This window comes from Wasmannia auropunctata, unplaced genomic scaffold, assembly GCF_000956235.1.
Source record: "Wasmannia auropunctata unplaced genomic scaffold, wasmannia.A_1.0 LD336053.1, whole genome shotgun sequence".
NCBI classification, from domain to species: domain Eukaryota; kingdom Metazoa; phylum Arthropoda; class Insecta; order Hymenoptera; family Formicidae; genus Wasmannia; species Wasmannia auropunctata.
Window position 1 is genome coordinate 5,404,881 of NW_012026837.1, and position 21,899 is coordinate 5,426,779.

Here is a 21,899-nt window from a genome sequence, read left to right on the forward strand (position 1 = left end):
TGATCAGCTGATGCTCCATCAGGACTTTGTTTCAGGTTCAGGCATTTTCAAAATAATATTGGAAGAGAGTAAGAATGACGTTGTCCTACAGTTACATGCCGGATTATTTTTCTCTGACGGATATTTTGTGTACGGAGGAACGAATATCGTGCAAAGTAGAAGTCACGCTACCTCGCTTGGGTAAGCTTGTCGAGATTTTTATCACAGCTTTTCTCTCTGTTAAAACACTGAGATTTATTTGTCGATCCTAAATATAAAATTATAATAAAAACGAGAGAATTTGTATTTCTTTTATTCACAGAAGGAGCATTCCTTCATAATACAATTACTAATTAAGCTTTTAGCTTGTAATTAGAATAAAAGTTGCAAAAAAATTTACAAATTAACTTCTTGAAATGAGATATTTTATTCCTCACGCTATATTTGTTTTCCATAGAAAATAGGATCGTTTTATAAAATAGGATCGTATTGTGTACACAGGTTTTCTAGATCTTTCCTCTGAATCAGAGGATCTAAAACCAGGTACGAGGCTGGAACTTCCACTATGGTTGGCGCAACCGCTGAACAAGGTGAAAGAATCAATAGTCAGTGTGGACATACCGAAAACGTATAAGGAGGGCTACAGGTGCGTACGTGTATAGTAGAATTAATTTCTGTTAAGGTGAATCTTCTAAAACAGCTCGTTTCTCATACGTGTTGCAGGGAAATTTTATTAGCAGACGCTTGTACCGTTGTATTGAATAAATGGAATCCCTATTATTACGAACTGGGAATGTGTTTGAGGAAGTTCAACAACCGCGATTGCGAGATAATAATTGACAGTTTGCTCTTAGTAAGTGTGGTAATTGTGTCTTTGAGCTGTATTCGTTTAATTGATACGTATACATTATTTAATGTCTCCTGCCTTTCAGACTTTCAGATCGCGATTCAGACTAGTCATGGACTGGGCACAAAATCCTATTTCCGATCCTATGCTCAACAGCTTACTGCCGAGATTGGAGAGAGATTTGTTCCTTACTGGCAGGAAGGCCAAGCTGCAACTGAATGAATGGCTGAGAAAAGGTTCGTGCGTTATCGAAACTTCGCAGAGCGCCGTGAATCTTAAGAAGCGAAAACGAATGGATTACGAACTGGATTAGAACGTGCACTGCATACGATATATGTGATAAAACAGGTATTGAGTACACCGCAATTGTATACTTATGCAATATAATTTTTTATACGAATGATTAATAAAATAAACGCGTGATATAAGTGTAATATTAAATAAAATTTATTGTCTTATACATTGAACTACATATCCCTTTATTTAAAGATACAAATATATGTATCTATGTATATATACTTATTACTTATTAAATAACAAGTAAAAATTTTATTTATATATATACATACATGTCTTCATATGGAATCAGTCACATTCGAACTGCCAACAATATATAAAGAATCATACAACAAAATGTGATAATATCTATTTCACAACCCATGACTAAAAATTGTTAAAATGTCTTAGATATATGCATTAAAACAACTAATATATTACACTTTCCAGTGGAATATCGTTTTTATTAACAATGATAAATCGCGCGCGTTTCTTTTCTCGTTACTAATTTATGCCTTACATTACAAACGTTAATGTTTACTATACTCTTCGTACAAAAATATAAAATATATATTTTCCAAACTAATTGCGATAATCTACGACTTATATATTAAAACGTGTGTGTTTTTTTTTTATATAGTACTATGTGTTGTGAAACTTTGTTATAGATATTTACGTGTACATACATATCTGACACTGGATACATGCCATGTGAAAAACCGTACAGAATACAGTACAAAATATGAATACACAATGGCATATTCGTAAGGTTATTGCAATAACCAAAAGTTAAGTCGAATTAAGTTATAGTCGAATTTAAGAAAAAAAAATAGAAAAAAGCAAAGAAAACAGTTGCAAATAAAATTATTTGCAGATTTTTTTATCGTCTAACGATTCTAACGCACGTAGGTTGCGTAATTTTTTTTTAGCTCAAGGCCTACTATTATCAGACCTGCCGAATGCTTTTGAAATGGTAGCGATTCGCTGGCCCGTCTCGAGTCATATTTGCACGAAATTATTCTCATGATTCATAACTGTTCTCGAATATTCATAACTGTAACTCAAATCCCCATGCAATCGATGCATGTTTATACAATCGACGTGTATTTGTATTACATCATATTATTATAATTCGTATCTATTCATTATACTTCTCTCTCTCTCTCTACACTTTATTATCTAATTATTATGCTATTGCTTTCTATCCGGCCATAAATGTCAACGTTGACATTTCGCTAAAGACTAACACCGCGATAAGATGCACTAGCCATTTTTTTTTTTTTTCGTTTTGATTAGGCACAGCTCGACATTCGCACGCGCAAAATGGCCAACGCTTGTGCACTCCTCATCACTACTGCTAACGGTAAATTGCATTGCAATGGCGCACTTTTCATTTTGCAGGGAACCCGCACTCGATGATCACGTTAGCGCGTGCGTCCCATCAGCTATATATTTTAAGACTATCTATAACGCTTATGTCGATACGGCTACACTTGGAATGTTACATATATACGTGTTGCTGCATCATGCTATTTACATTACATCACGAATAATAACGCTATTCATTCAGATTTGGACTGAGCAGAATAGTAGAAAAAAAAAATAGATATATTTCTCGTTACATCAACGCTCGATGTTTCCTATTGTTTCCGTCCACTTAACTCGATTTACAGACATACCTCTGTATGTACAAAAATATAACGGATACGACCTTACTTTCTATTCTCTAAATCAGGGCTCGAAACCGATATTATTTCGCTGAACTCGAGTTCCTATGTCAGTAAGGCATAGAAAATCCGAGCCTTACTAATGTTAGTCGCACACAATTGAAGTAGTGCTACAATCATTACGATAAGGCTAGGAGTCCTTCCTTTTTGCATACCAACGGAATCCACCGCGACGGAATCGGTTTCACTCCCTGCTCCAAGTTTATCGATAATAATAATTATTATTATTAATTGCACGGTTATACTGCCACGCGTATTATTCTCGAGCTCTGGCCCGGATTTTGGAAATGGCCCGAATACTTGTCGCGACAGTGGTAATAGCAAGTAAAATAGTGGCAATTAGGCACGATCTTGTCGCTTATCACATCATTCGTCTTGATCGGCATAATTAATCGTTATCTGTACAGGTGCGCGGGCCTTGGCTAATTCGTGAGCTGCAATTAGGAAACGTGACCACAGCATACCGCACCGTTAAATTACAGTGTCGATATTTCTCTTCCTCTCGCCCTCCACGATCAACATCAACAATCACATTTGATTCGACTAACGGAATACGCGCTGTTTTGCTAATTGAGCAATTCAATTTCTTTTTTTTTTTTTTTTTTTGAGCAGAACATTGGCTATTCAGCGGTGAGCTCAGTTCCCGAAGCTAGTCAGAAGCTGGTCTCGGGCTCGAGGCTGGGCTCCTGCTTGAAATATCGGAAATCCTGATTCGGAGGCGTGAGATCCCTCAGGATCATGACGGGCATTTGATCGGCTTGTGGACTCAGGTTGCCGGTGTTCGCCGGCGTCAGGGGGCTGCTGGGGCTCTCGTTGTTGCTCATGTAACTGCCCGGCGTGGTGTTCGTAATCTGCAGGGGGGTGGCGGTGCCGTTCATCTCCGACGTGGTGCCGCCCAGGAATATCTCCTGAAGCAGATTGTCGATGTGCGCCACCCCGAATAGCCTGACGAATTGAATCTGCTCGACCATCTGCCACGAGATCGACTGCAGAGCCGGTAACATCAGCAGGATGTCGCCGAAGTGACCGGGCAGATCGCAGCGGTGATCGCTGATGTGATTCTCGAGCTTTATCTGGATATTGTGGCGCAGCTCCCGGACCGTCTTCTGATCGCTCAGTCCTTTCGCGTCTGCAAAGAACGGGGAATATGTAGAGGGAAAAGAAGCGTGATTGTCCCCGATCGCGGGGATCTCGGTCACCCAAGGGTCGCTCTATCGCCGACGATGATCATTCTCGATTCTGTATCGCGTTAATTGTAAATTAATCGAGGGATGAAGATGCAACGACTAATATTAAATTAAATCGACTTATTAAATCGGCTTATTAAATCTCGACGCATCAACGCGAATTGGGAGACGCGCGATTTTTTTTTTCTTTCTCGCCTCTCTGCCTCGCCGATATCTATAAATAAGCGATGATTTGCGTTGTTTATGAAAGCCTGGCGAAACCGCGAGGCGTGATTGCCTCAACGAGACCGAATTGATCGCAAGAGCGTAGAGATTATTGCGAGCGAATTGTATTCGATCTATGTATATTAACGGCACGCATTTATTGTCTATATCGTCGCGCGGCAACGTTTTTCTATTCCGTTCGATTCTGCACGCGTACGCGTAATACCGCGCGTCGCGAATCATCGGATTGTCGCGTGGCGTTATTCTTCGAGTTTATATAAACGAGACACTCACTCGGGTCAAAGAACACGATGGCTTTGAGAAAAGCGAACTCCGTGTCGTCGATCTTGATCTTCTGAAACGGCTTCACCAGCTCGTCCATCACCCTGATGCCCACCTTGCTGATGTCCAGATCCTGCTGGTTGCTTCCCTCTATAAATTGCAACGATATTACTGATAGACGCGATTACGTCGTTGTTCCTTCGTTCGTTTCATAGAAACTGAGTCCGGTGGAACAAGTAAAGAAAAAGAGGATATCTGCGTCTCGCAGATATTACCAAGTCGGTGCAAAAGATTTGTTCTCTTCATTAAATTTCATAACAAATAAGGGGCTCTTCCTTGAGGAGAAAATTGAAAAATTCTTTCTTAGATGAAAAAAAGAGGAGTTCCAACTTCGACTAGATACTCGTTTTTAATTAATTTAATAAATATGTCAGATAAATGTGAAAAGTAAATAAGGATCTCTTCTGCACCAACTTAATAGATGGGCAAACCAAACATCAATTGTTCATGCACTGACATGCATTTTAAAGTGGCACACAACACACGAATTCCGGACTCAGTCAACCACCTAAGCCCCGTAATTGTGCAACGAAAACAGACATTCAGTTCATAAAACAATAGATTGCCAGCGCGTTGCGATTCGTTATATTATATTATAAAGCAAGTACAAATTTCCTCGACATACATTTCCACAAATCACGACTGCAAATGTAGCCGAGAAAATTATATTTATTTCAATAACATTTTATCTAAATCAACAAAATCATTCTTATCCAATTACTTAAATCGTATATTCAAATTATCCGGATAATCTAAATTTTGATAACACCAATCAAATCGAATTCGCAAGTTTATAAAAGATTCAAATTACAAGAAATTGTCAAGGAACTATTTTCATAAAACGATTCGTCAAACTTTATTGAAATTATATATACAGGTTGTCCTGAAATTCGTGAATCAAAATATCATAGCAAGAAAGTCTTCGAAAATTAAGTAAAAAAGTTATTTATAAATTTTTAATTTAAGCAGTAGTTTTTGAGATGTAAGAGTTTAAATTTAGCCAATTATAGATTAATACTCGCGTTCACGGACATGTTTCCGTCTAATCGTAATCTATAATTGGCTAAATTTAAACTCTTATATTTCAAAAACTACTGCTTAAATTAAAAATTTATAAATAACTTTTTTACTTAATTTTTCGAAGACTTTCTTGCTATGATATTTTGATTCGCAAATTTCGGGACACCCTGTATTTATTACAAAAAACTTTAGTGATATAATAAGTACTGATGACTAATATACTGAAAATCTATGATTAAAGAAGAAATTTAACTTAATTAAGCATTGTTCATTGATTTTGAAAAAAATATCCATTGGTTTATATTGACGACAAAATATCACTTATCTGTGCATATTTATCGAAATTAGGAAGATTTCGAACTCGCTTCGCGCGTGACCCTCAACACCAAGCCTCCTTTCATTAAATAAAGTTAATCACAAAGAGAGATAACATTCCGCACGAAAATGTTTTACATTGTAAAATACGATTAGCTCGCGACAAAGTAGATGACGTAACATGGCATTCCTTTTATCGGTCGCATAATGCGTCGACTAATGCACTTGTCCTCGTATGGCTAGCAATAAAATGGTAGATTCCGAAAAAAAAGCAAAAAAACAATATTGCATTAGGAAAATCATCCGTCTGTTTCGCAAAATTACTCCGACTTGCAGAAACTGATACATTGTGATAATTAGGATTGACAATCAAACGTCTGCGTCTTGCAAGAAAATTGCAGGTATTCGAGTAAAATTAATACACAGTAGTCAATACATTTTCGTGCTTTTTATTCAGTAACAAAAACGCGTGAGACAACTAAGTATATAGAATTACGTGAATATTTATAGCACACTAATACGTAAAAACGTATAAAACTTGCACTAACATGACAACATAAACAAACGGTGATATAATCTCGTGACAAAATCTCGAACGTATTTGCTACATTTCGGGAAAGAAATAAAGGAAAACGAAAGATATAGAGAAATCCGATATGCAAGAGGTATTTTTGTGTCTCGCGACTCACCATATAGATCCGATATGCGAGGAAAGACCTACGTGTTTACCGATAAAATATTAAGATATTATGAAATCCATTTGCACACATGCGCGTCTTACGTATACATCAGGAAGAAAAATTACTTATATAGACGAGCGAAAGCAACCGCTGGCTCTCCGGTAGTTCGCGAGACTTCTCTTCCTTCTCTCCGTCGGATCGTCAGTTAAAATTGATATGCGGTTACGGTTTTATTACGGGATTTATGATGAAACGGGATATAACGTTTTGGAGGGAGCGTCGCGCGCTCGCGCGGCCGCATGGCATGAAACACAAATCGCGGCGTCCGCGACACGATGCGGACGGTGAAATTACGTAAGCAAAAAGGTGAAGGTCGCCGTCGAATCGGCTATTTAGAAGAAGGGGCTCTCTTTCAGGCGGCTCTCGCGGGGAAAAAAAACGCTGACACAGTCCGCGCGAAAAGGACGCGTTGCTTTAATATTGACGGCTTTTGTCGACGGCAGTCAAGATATCTTCGCTCGCTTAAGATAAGAAACCACATATTCATGCTATTCGCAACGTTTCCCGAAACGTTCTATGCAGCGCATGCGGGAAACGCGCGCTGCTTGTATACTTTTATGCCGAAAAGATCAGTCGATCCTTTCGAGCCTTGCTTATTAAAAGAGGGAAAAAAAGGCGAATCCTTCGTTTCTCCTGTATAAGCTTCGTAGATTTCTTCGAAGCCTTCGGATCTATTAAAGTTTTGAAATGCGAAGATTCGAAAACACGGCTCGCGCGCTCGCTCGCGAGAAAAAAAAAAATACGAAGAGCGAGCCTTTAAAATAGTAATTTATTTTGCTCATATTAAGAGGCTCCTTATACACACTGCAACCACTTTGAATTATGATGTCAGAAGCAAGGAATCACGTGGATCTCTTCCTGCGCTACACGTTGGAATAAATAAAATTTTCTGCATGTCATTATCATGCGCCATGCGCCTTCGATAATACGAATTGATAAAATATACCGATTCTTTTTCCGGTTCGTGAATCAATAACTAACCGTATCTAAATCTTAATCAGTCATTGTAGAATTTTTGTGGGAAATAAGTAGACGTGCAAACTGAATTATACATTTAAATAGTAGCATACATTTAAATAATAATTAAATAGTAAAAAATTATCGATATATTTTATCGAAAAAAAAAACTAATTTATTTCAACTTAATATCATTTCTGACTGCAACGAAGAAACAAAAATCTTAAAGATGAAGAAGTGCCTTTCAGTATAGACTTTTTCTTGTATAAGAGCGTTCGCTAGGTTCTATACATTATTTCTTGCAAACGTTTCGTATTTATACTAATTACTGTATTTTGCGTATGCATAAATAGATGCCCGAGACGCGGCTGGATGAATCGTTTGCGCAACGCGCGCCAGGAGAAAACTGGTCAGAATTTGCCTAATATTCACCTCGCATATTTCATCTTCGTCCAAAAAGGAGCGTTATCTCAGAGAATTAACTCTCAAGCACAGTCTCCTCTTTCTCCCCCTCTCCCTCCCCCCCCTCCCTCCGCCTCTCCCGTCCATACCCATGTACCCTCGTTACATTTAATATCATTATTCAGCGAAACCGAAACGCAGCATACAAAGTGTTAGGAGAAGCGTGAACGGAGCGCAGATCGGTGTCGGGCATACTTACAAACTTTAGGCTTTCTCCACGAGAAAAAAAAAAGAGAGAAAATAAACGGTACAAGAATTTTCAGTTAAAAATAAAAAGAACAGGACTTGATAAACGCGTCTTCAAGAACAATCCGAGTCTGAGACGAAGAGACAGACGTCAAAAAATGCCGAGAAACCGCGTTCGACGAGCCGCCCGGGCTGTCCTTTCGAAAACGCGAGATATTTCTCAGGCATACACGCGTCGAAATTTTCTATATGCTCGGCACCGCTCTCGCTCCGCTCGCACGAGGAAAAACTTTAGGAGCTACAGAAACCGTGCAACCCGTTAAAAGCTACGAACTCTACGTACCAGGACAATTTCTCATGATGATGCAATCGTTGCCGAGCAGCAGCACGTCCGTGAAGTTCCGACTACGTCTGGCCACCCCGAGCAACAGGTGCTCGCCCGCGTGGGCCCTCAGCAACGCGACCTGATCGTCCAGCGACAGCGCTTTGAACTCGTCGAAGCACTTGGCCCACTCGATCAGGATCAACAGTTGCTCCTTCATGCTGTCGCACACGTCATTCAGCCCAGCTATCCGCTTCGAGCTGAGATCAATTTCGCCGTTCGGACTGTCTGGCTGCGGTAGCTACACGAATCATCAGAACATCGTGATCGTTAAAGGGAGCAAAGGGCTAAGATATGTATTTCTAAGCAAAGAAGATTACTGTTTGTACAATTCAAATAATTCACGCAGAAATATTATTGAAATGATATTAAAATATATCGGATTTTTCGTCTTATCCTCCAGGCATAAATCGATTCAATAAAGCAAAATTAAAGAGAAAAAAGATAAAATATTGCGCATTTATATTGCAAACGCAAATACAAAGATTTGAAATTAGTTAAATAGTATTATAAAAATAGAAATGTTGCTCTTTTCCCCTTTCTTTCCGAATCTACTAGTAATCTAATAAATTATAATAAATTTAAATAGCCAATCTTTAAGCACAAAGTCCAATCTTAAATCGGGAATTTAAATCGTTAATTTAAAACGTTAAAGAATGTTTAAAAAATTAAATTTTTTTGCAATCGTCCAAATATAAATTTACGTTGCAACTTTATTTCACGATTGTTTCATTTTTAGTACAAGAAATGGAATTTGATCGTTGTCGAATTTAAGAAGAGATTGATATAAGTTTTGTAACGCTCATGCTTAGCGAACGATGATAAAGAATTGCTAAGCACACAGTATTGACGGAAGTAAACGACGGCGATTAAGCCATGCGCCGAATTTTCATTTGCGTTTGTTAACGAACGGCGAACCGTGATTTATAAATATTCGATTCGGCTAGGGGTCAAGCCCTCTACTCACCTCTAACCCGCCAACTTGCTTGCTGAGCATTTCGGCGCGTGCATCCGCCTTCACCACGTCCTCCTTCGACGGGCCCTTGTTCTTATCAGGCGGATCCTCGTTGCTCGGTCGCCGACAACTTATCCGATCCCTCTCGTTTTGCACGGCTGTGAAAATTATCATAGGAATTTTTAACATAAGCTCCCTACTCTTCAGGTAGAAGAGTAACGGAAGACATATCTGTAAAAATGAATTCCACGTAAGAAAAAGTATTCGAAATTAAGAAACGAGTGCTTCACATCACTATGTGTGACATGCAATTAAATATATATTATATATCTAATTGCTACATTACAATTAGATATATTATATCGAATATATTTAATTAAAAATATTATATATAATCTTTAAAAATATTATATATAATATTATATATAATATTTTTAAATTTCTTTGGAGGAAACTCTCGAAGTTGGCGGAAGTTGTAAGGATCTTGCAGGCGTGTCTTTCGAGAGGAAAATTTCACAGTGCGCGACGAACGACTTCGCAAAAAAAAAAAAAAAAGAGAAACTCACCCTCCTTCTTCATGCCGGCTCTGAAGCACTTCCGCAGTCGGCAATACCTGCACTGATTTCGCTTGTCCCTGTCAATCGGACACTTCCTTTGAAATCTGTAAAAAAAAAAAGAGAAAAGAGGGGTGATTTTCCCTTGAAGAAATAGCTTCGCTACATCATGACTCACTTTCCGCTAAAACGCGCGTCGGATTGGCGCTAAAATATCACGATACAAACGTACCTGCACGTGTACTGATGATTCTTTCTGACGGATCGGCGGAAGAAGCCTTTGCAGCCATCGCAAGACGCGGCGCCGTAGTGCTTCCCCGTGGCGCGATCGCTGCATATGGCGCATGTTTGTGAGAGGGCGGCGTTGACTCCTGGACCAGGGAGAGTCAGGACGGGTCCACCCGCTGCACCTGCGCCCATGCCCAGATCTGCGTCTGCAACACGAAACAGACAAATACTTTCTTCAATCGGCCCTTCTTGACGTTAGTACACGCTGAGTGATTTTTTCATTTTTTTTTTTTTTTAGAAATGAGGAAGGAGCAATTGTAATGTTAGCGATGAATCAGATCCTACTTTAAAAAGTTAAAATATTTTAGTTGCGTGTAAAAATTTGGATTGTTTCAAACTAAAAGTTCTTGAAAAACCTTGAAGATTGCAAATGCTAATGCCTTTTAAAGCCTTGAATGTAAGACAAGTTTTTTTTTTAGAACTCCACGAATATTTACGTTAAAACATTTACAATTCTTAAATTTGTTACCAATGTCTATATATAAAACGGCTTGATGTAATAATATAAAGCGTTGGAGACAGAAATATATATTTCAAAAACGCATTTATCTTTCGAAATGATCAGGAGTTCCAAGATTTTCAATATAATTGTTCAGTTTCAAATAGTATAATTCAAGATTTTTGTCGTATATACAAAATATATTCAATGTTTGTTATCATTATTAATTTAATTAAAATTAATGTATAATATCATTATTAATTTAAATAAAATTAGCGTATACAGATCGAAAACGTCCTCGTAAATATTGGTATCGGATATCAAAAAAATAAAGTTACAAATATAGGAAAACGTCTCATAATAAATTTAAAAATAATAATAAATAAATAATCTCATAATAAATTGAAATAATAAATTTTATGTAAAAATTATATAACAAAAGATAAGATATATCTTTTTAAAAATGAATATAGCACAATAAAAGCATTGAATATCAACGTAATGTAGATCGAATGGTGTAAAAATTTATAGAAATTGATGCCTTCTTTTATACGTAATGTGCACAAGAGTTCGAAAATTAAGGAAAAACATGAAGATATTGAAATTAAATAAATCAAATAAATCATTTTTAAACTGAGGAATTATACTTACAAATTAAATATTAAGTTATACCTTCCGCCAATGACATTGTGCCATATTTAATGAATTGTTGCGGCATGAATAAATCTTAGATTTTAATAACATGGATATACTGCCGCCAATACTGGGTCAGTAGGGGTTAATTATGCAAATCGCCGCGAACCTTGAGGAAATGCACATGACGGTAAAATAATGAGTAATAAATTGCCTAGCGAATAATGAATTGATTTGAAGCTAGGATCGATTCGCATAACACGTATCTAAGAATGAGGCATTCGAGAGTCCTTCGTTTGATGGTTTCCAAATACTACGTTCACATAAAAATTCAAACTGCTTCAAACTAAAAACTCAAAATTCTTGAAAGTTTTTGAAACTCAAAAAATATCTATTTGTGATATATTATTCATTATCATTTAAAATATTGAAATTCTTAAAAGATAAAATTAGTACAACATTATCTCTATAACATCGTTGTTTGTACATATAAAGTGGATTAAAATAACTATATAAAAATTATATGATAAAAAAGAAAAAATATATTTTTTAAACTAAATATATAGCACGATAAAAACATATATAGTAGCAATATAATAAGTAGTAGTAGTGTAATATGGACCGAGCAATGCAAAAATTTAAAAATTTTCCATGCACCGTCTACTTTTATTATTAAGAATGTAAAAATACGTAATATTATAATAATAATTACTTATATTCATTATTAATTACTGTATTTATTATTTAAAGATCAATCTAATAGATAAATCTTGATGATGCAAAATGATGAGAAATAATATTGTGATGATGAAAGATAACATAATAATAAAACTTTAAGTATGTCAGTCGTGATGAAATATTGAAAATTTACAAAAGCTGACCGCTGAGTATGCGTGAAAGGAAATTATTTTCGTAAACGGCCACGCTCTTGAAATCATTTTTTGACCGTTTTAATTATTACTAGGTCAGTGCATGTGAAGTGCATTTCAAAAGTTATATGAAGCGTTCTTATAAAAAAAATATCAACCGATGCAATCAATTATTATATATATTATATATTATATAACATATAATATTATGAAAGTATTTTTCCGGAAATTTTCATCTCGATAATTATATAGTCAAATCTTTTTAATTTTTAATCATTTCCCGCATTTAAAAATTTGTATATTTGATATCTCATGAAATTTTAATTTCCTGTTTCTATACTAAACATTTCGCAAACCACCATTAATTCGAATAAGATGTAAATCCATATTGCTAAACGTGAATTCTTACAATTTTCAGAGTACCGTTATAAATGTAACATCGACATATCGTGCGAACAGCTCAATACTTCACCGCGTGAACGTTTTAATTCTTACTTTTAATTAACTCTCGTGCGTGCCTTCAAGAAATACCACGGAGATACAGATATCGCGCGAAAGACGTAGATCCGAGGCCTTGGAATAATTTATAACGTGCGGTATAATAGAGTTAATTGATAGGTGATTTTTTTGCACCGTAACTCTTTCTTCCTATACTGTAAAACTTTAGCCGCGCGACTTCCTCTTCTTTATTTCTCAATTCGCAAAGTATACAGGCCAATTATTTATAGCTGTGAGAAATATTTGTATAATACCAAACGAAAGGAGATCCCCAACGCGAGATCGGCTAGATTAAAAATCCGCGATACCGCCCCTCCCTCTCTGCCCTTTAATGACTTTATTACCGAGATATCATTACCGGCGTATCATCGTCGTAAATGAGTAGGTTATACTATTTAGTTATTTTCCGCACAGAAAAAAACGCACCGAATAGCTCTAATAATCTGTATGACTTTACGCTTTCCTTCAGCTAATTATATAATTATCTAAATTATCTGTATATTTTGAATATAAAAACTACATGTGATAGATGTGCAATAAACAGACGATCGCTTTTAATTTCAAACATTATGCGTAACTAAGGCTGATCATGTCACTGATAATGTCAAACAATTAAGAAAACTTTATTACGGCTCCACTTCTGTTTGAGCGAAAATCTCATCATTTATCGTCGTCGCAATATGCGGCAGCTATAGGCAATTCTTGATCTTATCTCGGATCTCTAATCTTGGAAGGGGCAAAAAACAACCGGAAGTTAAATAAGTTTAATTCGATTTTTTGCTATCACAAAATTATGCTTATCGTATCCGTGATTCTGAAAAAGCGTCAGAGACGTCTTATTGAAACTAAATAGTGGCTACATAAGAAAATGACGCGGCAGAAACGGCACGCGTGTTTTCGAATTAGACTATGAAAAAGTACATTTTCTGCAAATATAAATTAAAGAAATATATTAATCCCTGACATTGGCGATATGATAGCACGGATAGTTGTATCAATGAAATCTATGGAATTCATAAAAGAAAGAGAAACTAATTTAATTTTATTGATATTTCTTTCTATTTATAATAGAGCATTGTATTTCAATTTTCAATATTTATTAAATTTTTTCTTCTTTCTTTTATTCCTTAGACTTAATACAATTAAAATTATTTTTATCCGATGTTTCTGATTGGATTTTGACTCGGGTCTTCGGCATCGAAAGCAGATACACAACTCTCTGTGCCACAATCGCCTGTTCATCATCATATCTACATCATATATATTATATGTATATAAATAATGGCGTAGATATATTACATCATAAATGTCGAAAGTTAGATTACTGGCTGGTATCAAAATTTTTTCACTCATTCATGTGTCTACTGAAATGGCCTCCGAGTTGAAATGAGCTTCGAGTTCGCAAAGAATAGCACATCTTGGCTGGCTCATTACACATTCCTCGATCTTGCAGGGCGCGGTCACCGTGTCGCGCGACAGATTTCCTTCGCTCGTGATTCCAGCCCGCGCGATCTCTGCGCGCGCGGTAGAAAAACGTAGCAGAGCTTTCGAAATCGCTTGCGCAACGGATATTTATCGGCTTATTAAACGCGTTTCCACAGCCTCGCGAGGGAAGGCAGGAAAACGCAGCGTTACGTAGGCAATCAGGGGGCAATTACAGTTCGCGGCGAATGATCGTTCGGATAGAAGGGGTAATTTGGGAAAAAAACACTAACGTACAATACGGCACGTGTCGCACGAATTATGGACGCATATATAATGGATTTATGTGTTATATTTTTTTTTTCTAAACGTAATGACTCACATTTACGTCGGATATTTAACGCTAAACATGACTGCACAATTCCTTTCTAATAAAATACATTACGCTAGTGTTTAGTGCGATCGAGAGAGCTTAGAGAGGTGAACTTTACTAGTTTATTCTATTAAATGAAAAAATTACCAAATATGTATTATAAATATATTTATAAATATATTTAAATATATTTAAATATATTTAAATAATTCAAAAAAAAGGACAAACTTTGTTTCGAATAAACTTGACAAGTGGCGAAACGTCAACTTTAGAAATAAAAGAATAATTCACGATGTCATCCGATGTCTTGCTAAGAACTCTGTTCATACATTCAAGAAAACAAATTTCAGTATTTTACGCTTACACAAATGTAAATCAACCAAGAAGATTTATTTAAGGTATAAAAAAATCCAGTACAGCGTGAATATCATAAATTAACGTAGTTTACAGAGTAAATTGTGTAAACTGTAAAGATCGTAAAGAAGTCTAGACGAAAAGATAGCATGAAATGGAACTTTTCGAATAAAATATCAATCGTTTTTTTCTCTTTTTTTATCAATTTATTTTTCATCTGGAATATCTGCCACAAATTCAATTTTACAAGTTCAGTTTTACTTTTCAATGAAATCTCCATCACTCGAGATCGCCGAATAAATTTAGCAAATGATTCAATTGGACTCAACGAAGCTCCGCAGGAGCGAAGGAATTCCAGATTGCTGTATTACATAATTCCAATTCTCGTTCATATTCAACGGCAACCCCACTCGAGATGTGGTCAGCGGTATTCACGCTCGCTCAGCATTGCACGATGGTGTTTCCCGAAACGAGTCAGGGATAATTGTGCGTCTATCGCTTCTGCGACCTTGACATTAGGGAAACAAGGGTAGTATTATCGGATACTCGACTAGCCAGCCTCTCCCTTCCCCCCAACCCCGTCCTCCTCGTTAGCCGAGACGTCGCGGATTCTGGACTTTGGAACGGCGACACCCGGATACCCTCCGGTCCGTCCCCACGATCCCGCTGAAGATGCTATCGTCGCTCGCCGCCTAGACCAGACGGAGCCTATCACACGTGTGCCAAAGTCTATCGTGTCAGAACTAAACATTGGAGATTTAGGACTGCGAATTAAAGATTAGAATTTGGCTGATTAGATAGGTTTTAATTTTAATCTATCTTGCTCTAATTTTGGTTGAGAATTTTAATTCGCAACCCTCAATCTCCAATGCATAGGTAATCTGACACAGGCTTAACGCCTGGTGATCCGCATCTGCTCCTGCGCGCGCGTACACGCACACGCACAGCAACCCCGACCGCGTGCAACCTTAAAGGCAACACCCTGTTGTTTAGGCCGATGATAAAGCCGTTTGGCGCGCGCCTTATCGGCGCGTCTCGAGTCCATCACGCATATCCCGGGAACGCAAATCTCGGCGATGATTCACGGTCCACGATCGCTGACGATTAAGAGCGTTTTGTTCTAGGCAACCGTCGTATCTCTCAAAACAATTAGCCGAGGCGTTCGCGGCCTGGAACGCATCGATCGCGAGATTTCGATTTCGGCGAAACAGGATAATTAAAAGTTTCCGATCGCGTTGCGAAGAAAAAAAAATGGTCTTCGTCGCGCGACGAAGGAAATGATTATAAAGAATTCGCGTCAGCTATGTTACGCGTACGCGGTTTTCTGTATCATCCTGCGTCAGCAGATCGGTACTTTGATAAAACTGTGGTTAATACGATAATCTTGGCCTGCTCGCGAATGTCTGCGAGTTCAGAATTTCTGAGCTTCTGCACAGCTTTAAAAATTGATAAAAATTCGCGCAAAAGCCAGACTCCCTTCCGGCTCCTTCCGACTGCTCTTCCGCTTTTCTTCTCGATTCACCTCCTCGTCTTCGTGTCCTCGTTAAATGCGAGTGAGGCACGTCTCGCAAACGCGACCGGCCGAGAAACATACGCGAACATACGCTAATAGGCGAATGGAATTTATTGAAACACACACGGTATTACTCGTAGAGTCAAGGTCCGGTCGTGTGTCGCGACTGTATCTGTCCTCTCGCTCTCCCGTGCGTGGCGATCGTATTACAAAATCGCGCGCACACAGTCGCTCGGGCGTCCTCTCTTGCGAACGGGCGCGCGATCAACCGTGTTACTTGACAATAACCGTAAACCGGGCGCAACAGGTGTGCCGCCGCCGCGCAAACGTAGACGCATGGCGGAGGATCTCTTCGGAGCTCTCCAGCGAAAACATTTGCGCATATGCAATCATCCTTCGCACATCCTTCACCTAATCTTCATCTCGAGGACGCTCTCGTGAAGCTGGGGCCCTCCTCCTTCCGCAGAAAAGACGCGTGGCGTTCCACGCCGCGCTTGTAAATCATATACACTCGTAATCATATATTCCACGCATTGTTTGCCTGCAATAGAGACGCATCGAGCCGAGGACGAGCATGGGAAGGAGAGACGGAAGTCCTACTTCGAATTTGATGAAGATGTAATAAAGATGTATCGATCACGTACTCTCCCCCCATGAACAATTAGAAGAGCAGAATCAATGACGTGTCTTCTATTCTTATCTCGCTGAAATTGCATTTTCAATCATCTTTCGTATAAACCGAGATTAATCCGCACGGAAGCCTTATCTCGTCTCAAGCGCGCGCGATATTCCGCGACAATGTCGACGACTGTTTGCGTCAGTCAATCGCGGAGTTGTCCTATCATTTTTCTAAGAACTGCAGTCGAAGGTAACTTTGCGTCGCAAAACCGACGATGTGTTTGCTTAACACGACACCGACAATTTCGTGCGTACACGCCGGGGAACGTCGCGTGAAACAACAGAGGATGCCCCGTCGCTCAAGTTAATCTTCTTCACGCTTTGTCGCGCGGATAAAATCGTAAGACGGTTCCCGATTTACCGCGCTATTTTTCAATCGCGAGGTTTCATCGAAAGATCGAGCAGAAAAATTTACTTATATACACTAGGAAAAATTCGATTCAATTAATTTAATATTTAGACGCGAGATATACGAAAGCGCTTTACGTCGAAAACGCTTTCAGACTTTGGCGAAAATTTGAATTTTACATCGGCCGGTTCCCCGATTAGTGTATTTTTCTTCAAAATAAGTAATATTTCTCTTCGAATAGATTAATCTTCCTTGAAGATTAAGAGTCGTTTTCGCCGAGACCTTTTCGCTGAGCTGAAATTAATTGGTGGATAGCTACGGTTAATTGCGCGCTATTCGTTCGACAGCTAATGGGCTACCTTGAACGGGCATTACGCCACGTCACGAGCCGCGTACAAAATTCGTAATGCCACGAATATTTTCGCCTTACGCGGCAAACGCCGCGCGTTACGTGGAAAACACGTTGTACTGCCGTTGAGCCTTTTTCCGCGCGCCTCGCGGAACGCGAAGTTTGCAGCTGGCGAACGCGCGAGCCTTTTTTAGCCTTCCCTTCCGGCTACGTCGTCTCGCGCAGGTGAGAAAATTCCACTGAAAAAGAAACAATCTGAAAGCACCATCGCTTTCATTCCTAGACACGAAATCCTAGACACGAAGTCCTTCTTGAAACACGCGGTGGTCACGATAACATAATTACCCTCCTTGCGTTCCTTTTTCTCCTCCCCCCCCCCTGGTACCCCCGCGTCGAGCTTTCACTTTCGTGCATCACTTTCGCGCAGCGTTTACCGAACGTTTATCATAACGCCTTATACGAATGATTCGGTTGTTCGGTTCTTCTTGAGACTGAAGTCGCCGATACTTGTAAGTAACGGCGATCTTCGCGTTAGCTTTGCGCGAGCGTTCTATCGTTAAAAAGTTCACGACAGAAGTGTCCTTTGACTCCTGTCATTTCAATGAGCCCAACGCGGAATCGTAATCTCTTCTCCGGAGAGAGCTTCGCTCTCTTAGCTCTTTTCTCGCCGCCGCGTGTCTCCGCCGACGTGGAAGAACGCGTCTCTTCACAGGTGTCCAATTGATATCTACTTAAGTTAATGCAGCTACGCGATTGCGACACGTACGCGGTAGCCGCGTCGCGTGCGTGTCCTATTATGTTACGTAACGCCTCTCTGTGTCCCAGCCGCGAGAAAATTAATGGATTCCAGCTTAATATACGTACACGGGTTTACACGGGAGAGGAAGAAGATAGTCGGCTCTATGCGCCGCGTTTCTGTACGCTTCTTCCTCGTCTTTCTCACACGGAATCATGCCCGTGTGTGCGCGCGTTAGACGCTCGTCATAATGACACTGCGAATCAATTTGCAGGCTATTAATTATTTATGCATGCCCCGCGCGACGGAGTAATGCTTAAAGCGGTGCGGCACGGCGTGACTCGAAGCTGAGGCGGTCTTTTCTTTCCTACTTCTTTTTTTTTTTACTTTTGTGAGTTTTCAGCGGCGCGCACAGCTATATATATATACATATATATATTGCCTAGTTTGCCTAGGCTGTTAGCGCAATATTAGCATAGTCAAACAACGGTAAGGGAGGACACGGCGACGGAAGAAGAGAAAAGACGTAATTACTCCGGGGCCAACCTTAAAGCGCGCCTTCCTGTTGACCAGCACTCGAATCGACCAGCAGCGTTCAATTTGAAACAGGAAACACACCGCGTCTATCACATAGTTCTCTATCGTCATCTTGCTACTGCGTTTCCTGTTTTCTGTCGTCGTATTAAATTCCCGAAGCGCAACTCTCGAATGCAAATCGAGTAATCCTCGCTTTATCGCTTCATCAAATTATTCTAAATACCGACCTCGCGCTGCGCGAACAAATCATTTTAAATCTCACAAAACCTCGTAGTACTTTTTTGCATCGCAAATGTCACGCGTAATAGGCCACCGTTTAATAATGACAGCTATAGATTTATACTATTTCAGAGTTAAGAAACTCGGACGTGCAATATGCGATTATCGAGCGACAGACATGATTCAGAATATCTGCGTCCCTCGTAAAAATCATCAACGCTTATGTCATCGTTTTAATTTTAGCTTCTTATTTAAAAAAAAAAAAAAGGAGACTTTATTTGCAACGCACTTTTCCTATTAATATGTAATCCTATTAATAATTCATATAATCGGTCATTACAATAAACATAAAAATATTCTATAGCGCGATTATCTGCTATGCAAACTTAGAATAAACAAACATTGTTAAATCCGACCGTGCGAGCATTTTATTAAGGATTCTCAGCCTTCTGCACGATCTGCGCCTATTAAACACGCGTTTTCAATCCACGATAATTCAATCCGCTATCTTCCGTAATCTTCAATCGGACAAATTTATCATCGGGCATATTTCCGTTAATATCTACTCTTGATCCTATCTTACGCCAGAAATATTCAAGGAAAATCAAATACGACGTGATCCTTCAGCAATAAGATTCTACAACATCTCTCAATACATTCTAAATAGCCTGAACAAAAGATTCTATTCGATACAAAGCCATTGTACTGAGTGTTAAAAATTAATATAAAAAAGAAATTAGGCGCATTAACTGTATAGTTAACGCTAACGCTGATATCAAGTAGATTACAAAGTGTTAGTGTTAAATATTTATTTTGACACGATTGTCGAACATTTCGATTATGCCTTTCCCATTTTTCACTTTTATATTTTATAAATATGTAAATTTTTGTTGTCTACGCACGTGCTATATCGGTGCGTCAATCGCACGCATGCACGCGCGTGTCACGATCCGGCGCCACTCGCAATATATAGAATGCACACATGCAGTGACACATAATCAAGAACGTTCCATCGGACCAATAAAACCCCAGGTCTAAAACTTAATGCCTTCTACCCAATGCATTCAATTCTTTACTTAAATTTTTTTTAATACTGCTTGATGCTTTCACAGACATCCGCATTATATTCATAATCCATAATGTTGAAGAAAAAATCGCGATACTTTAATTTCATTTTAACTTTGTAATACTTTAAAGAAAAAAAAGAATAAAACAAGCTCCGTAAAGAACTAAGCAAATTATGTACTAGTCTAATATTTTAACTCAAATATGGTTTGTCTACCAAGACAAACTAAGCAAAAGAAAATTAAGAATATTCTCAAAAATTATCATTCTTATGTGAACGTTTTTAAATATTTTCTTTTCAAAAACGTGATTATTTGTTCGAAGAAATTTTAAATTCTCTCGGCGTTATCAAGGCTTGAAGTTGGAGTACCAAAACGTGGAATATCATACGCCACTGTCTATACGCGGCATATTCGTAGTGCGACGCCGCTGACGATAACACGACGACGTGTCAACTGGAATGATAAGGGGCTCTTCTCTCTTTCTCTGTCTTTCTTGGCCTCTCTCTCTCTATCTCTTTCTCGCATCGCAGAGATTTTTAATTGCGACGTTCTCTACTCGAGAGAGTGCTGCCAGCAAACCAGAGACTTGAGATCTATTTGCTTTTGCTGCCTCCTTCTTTCCGCGTTTAAGATCAAATAATTGTACATTTCAGCCTTAGAGAGGAAGAGTAATGTATAAAAAGTGCGTCTAAAGTGAACACAGTATCTCCGAATACACGGTCTAAAAATGATTGCAATGCACTCCTCGAATTAAAATTCTTTACAAGAGATAGGTAAATGTAAACTAAAAATTGCCTTTTTTTTACAAAGGCCTTGGATGCTTTCAAAATAAATTCCGCTTCCAAAATTAAAAAGATATTAATTATTTACGGATAAATGTCGTCACACAGATTTGCAAAATAATAAACGAAATATATCCTTGACATATTCAAATAGTTTCTATGTGAAAAAAAGATACACAATATTTACATAAAATCAGAATTTTTTATTACGTAATGTTGATTTTTTTACGTTATCTATTATCTCTCGAAAACTTGAGTTTTATTTCATTTTATTTTGCTTCGTCATTTTCTCCAATACAATTTAGATATATGAAAGATAAATGTCGAAACTGACAGGAAGCTAAGAGCTTGCTGTTTGTTTCACTGAGAAGTAAAATTATTTGAATTATTTTGTTCCTCCGTGCCAATCGTCACAGGCGATATATATTCTAAAATGGAACGGCGAGTCACTCTAGAGCCAGGCTTAATTAATCCAGAGACTGTCGATGCAACCGGACCTTAACGCGCAGTGCGCAGCCACACACGGATGCGGAATGTCACGCGAAAACGCAAGTCACGTTTAGGTCATGGCACAATTAGATCGAACGCGAGCCAGCGGGGCCGTCACGCGCGCAAAACTTCCTTCAGGATGATCGCTGTTGGCGCTTCTAATCGTCGCCG

General features: G+C 38.5%; 2 protein-coding genes across 9 annotated transcripts in view; one reads left to right on the forward strand and one right to left on the reverse strand.

Moving 5' to 3' along the window:
* Nucleotides 1-1,675, forward strand: LOC105451242 (DNA replication complex GINS protein PSF3). Its single transcript, XM_011691582.1, has 4 exons — nucleotides 1-180; nucleotides 481-625; nucleotides 703-832; nucleotides 912-1,675. Exons 1-4 carry the CDS (start codon nucleotides 75-77, stop codon nucleotides 1,137-1,139), a joined length of 609 nt encoding a protein of 202 aa, XP_011689884.1. The 5' UTR covers nucleotides 1-74; the 3' UTR covers nucleotides 1,140-1,675.
* A 697-nt stretch (nucleotides 1,676-2,372) lies between these two features.
* Nucleotides 2,373-21,899, reverse strand: part of LOC105451243 (hepatocyte nuclear factor 4-gamma) — a 35,877-nt gene continuing 16,350 nt past the window's right edge. For 7 of the 8 annotated variants that reach the window (XM_011691585.1, XM_011691584.1, XM_011691586.1 and 4 more), the window contains 6 exons: nucleotides 10,366-10,567; nucleotides 10,146-10,240; nucleotides 9,592-9,737; nucleotides 8,586-8,865; nucleotides 4,515-4,673; nucleotides 2,373-3,958 (listed from right to left, as the gene is read on the reverse strand). In XM_011691585.1, the coding sequence (XP_011689887.1) occupies nucleotides 3,483-3,958; nucleotides 4,515-4,673; nucleotides 8,586-8,865; nucleotides 9,592-9,737; nucleotides 10,146-10,240; nucleotides 10,366-10,567 (1,358 nt within the window). In that variant the 3' untranslated portion in view covers nucleotides 2,373-3,482. The remainder of the gene's footprint in view (nucleotides 3,959-4,514; nucleotides 4,674-8,585; nucleotides 8,866-9,591; nucleotides 9,738-10,145; nucleotides 10,241-10,365; nucleotides 10,568-21,899) is intronic. The other variant, XM_011691589.1, reaches the window with a different exon arrangement.

Bases quoted from the DNA above. Each gene is read 5' to 3' on its own strand.
- LOC105451242 (XM_011691582.1), top strand. From the start codon at position 75: ATGACGTTGTCCTACAGTTACATGCCGGATTATTTTTCTCTGACGGAT. The intron at 181-480 runs GTAAGCTTGTCG...TTGTGTACACAG, and splicing joins AGTCACGCTACCTCGCTTGG to GTTTTCTAGATCTTTCCTCT. The intron at 833-911 runs GTAAGTGTGGTA...CCTGCCTTTCAG, and splicing joins TAATTGACAGTTTGCTCTTA to ACTTTCAGATCGCGATTCAG.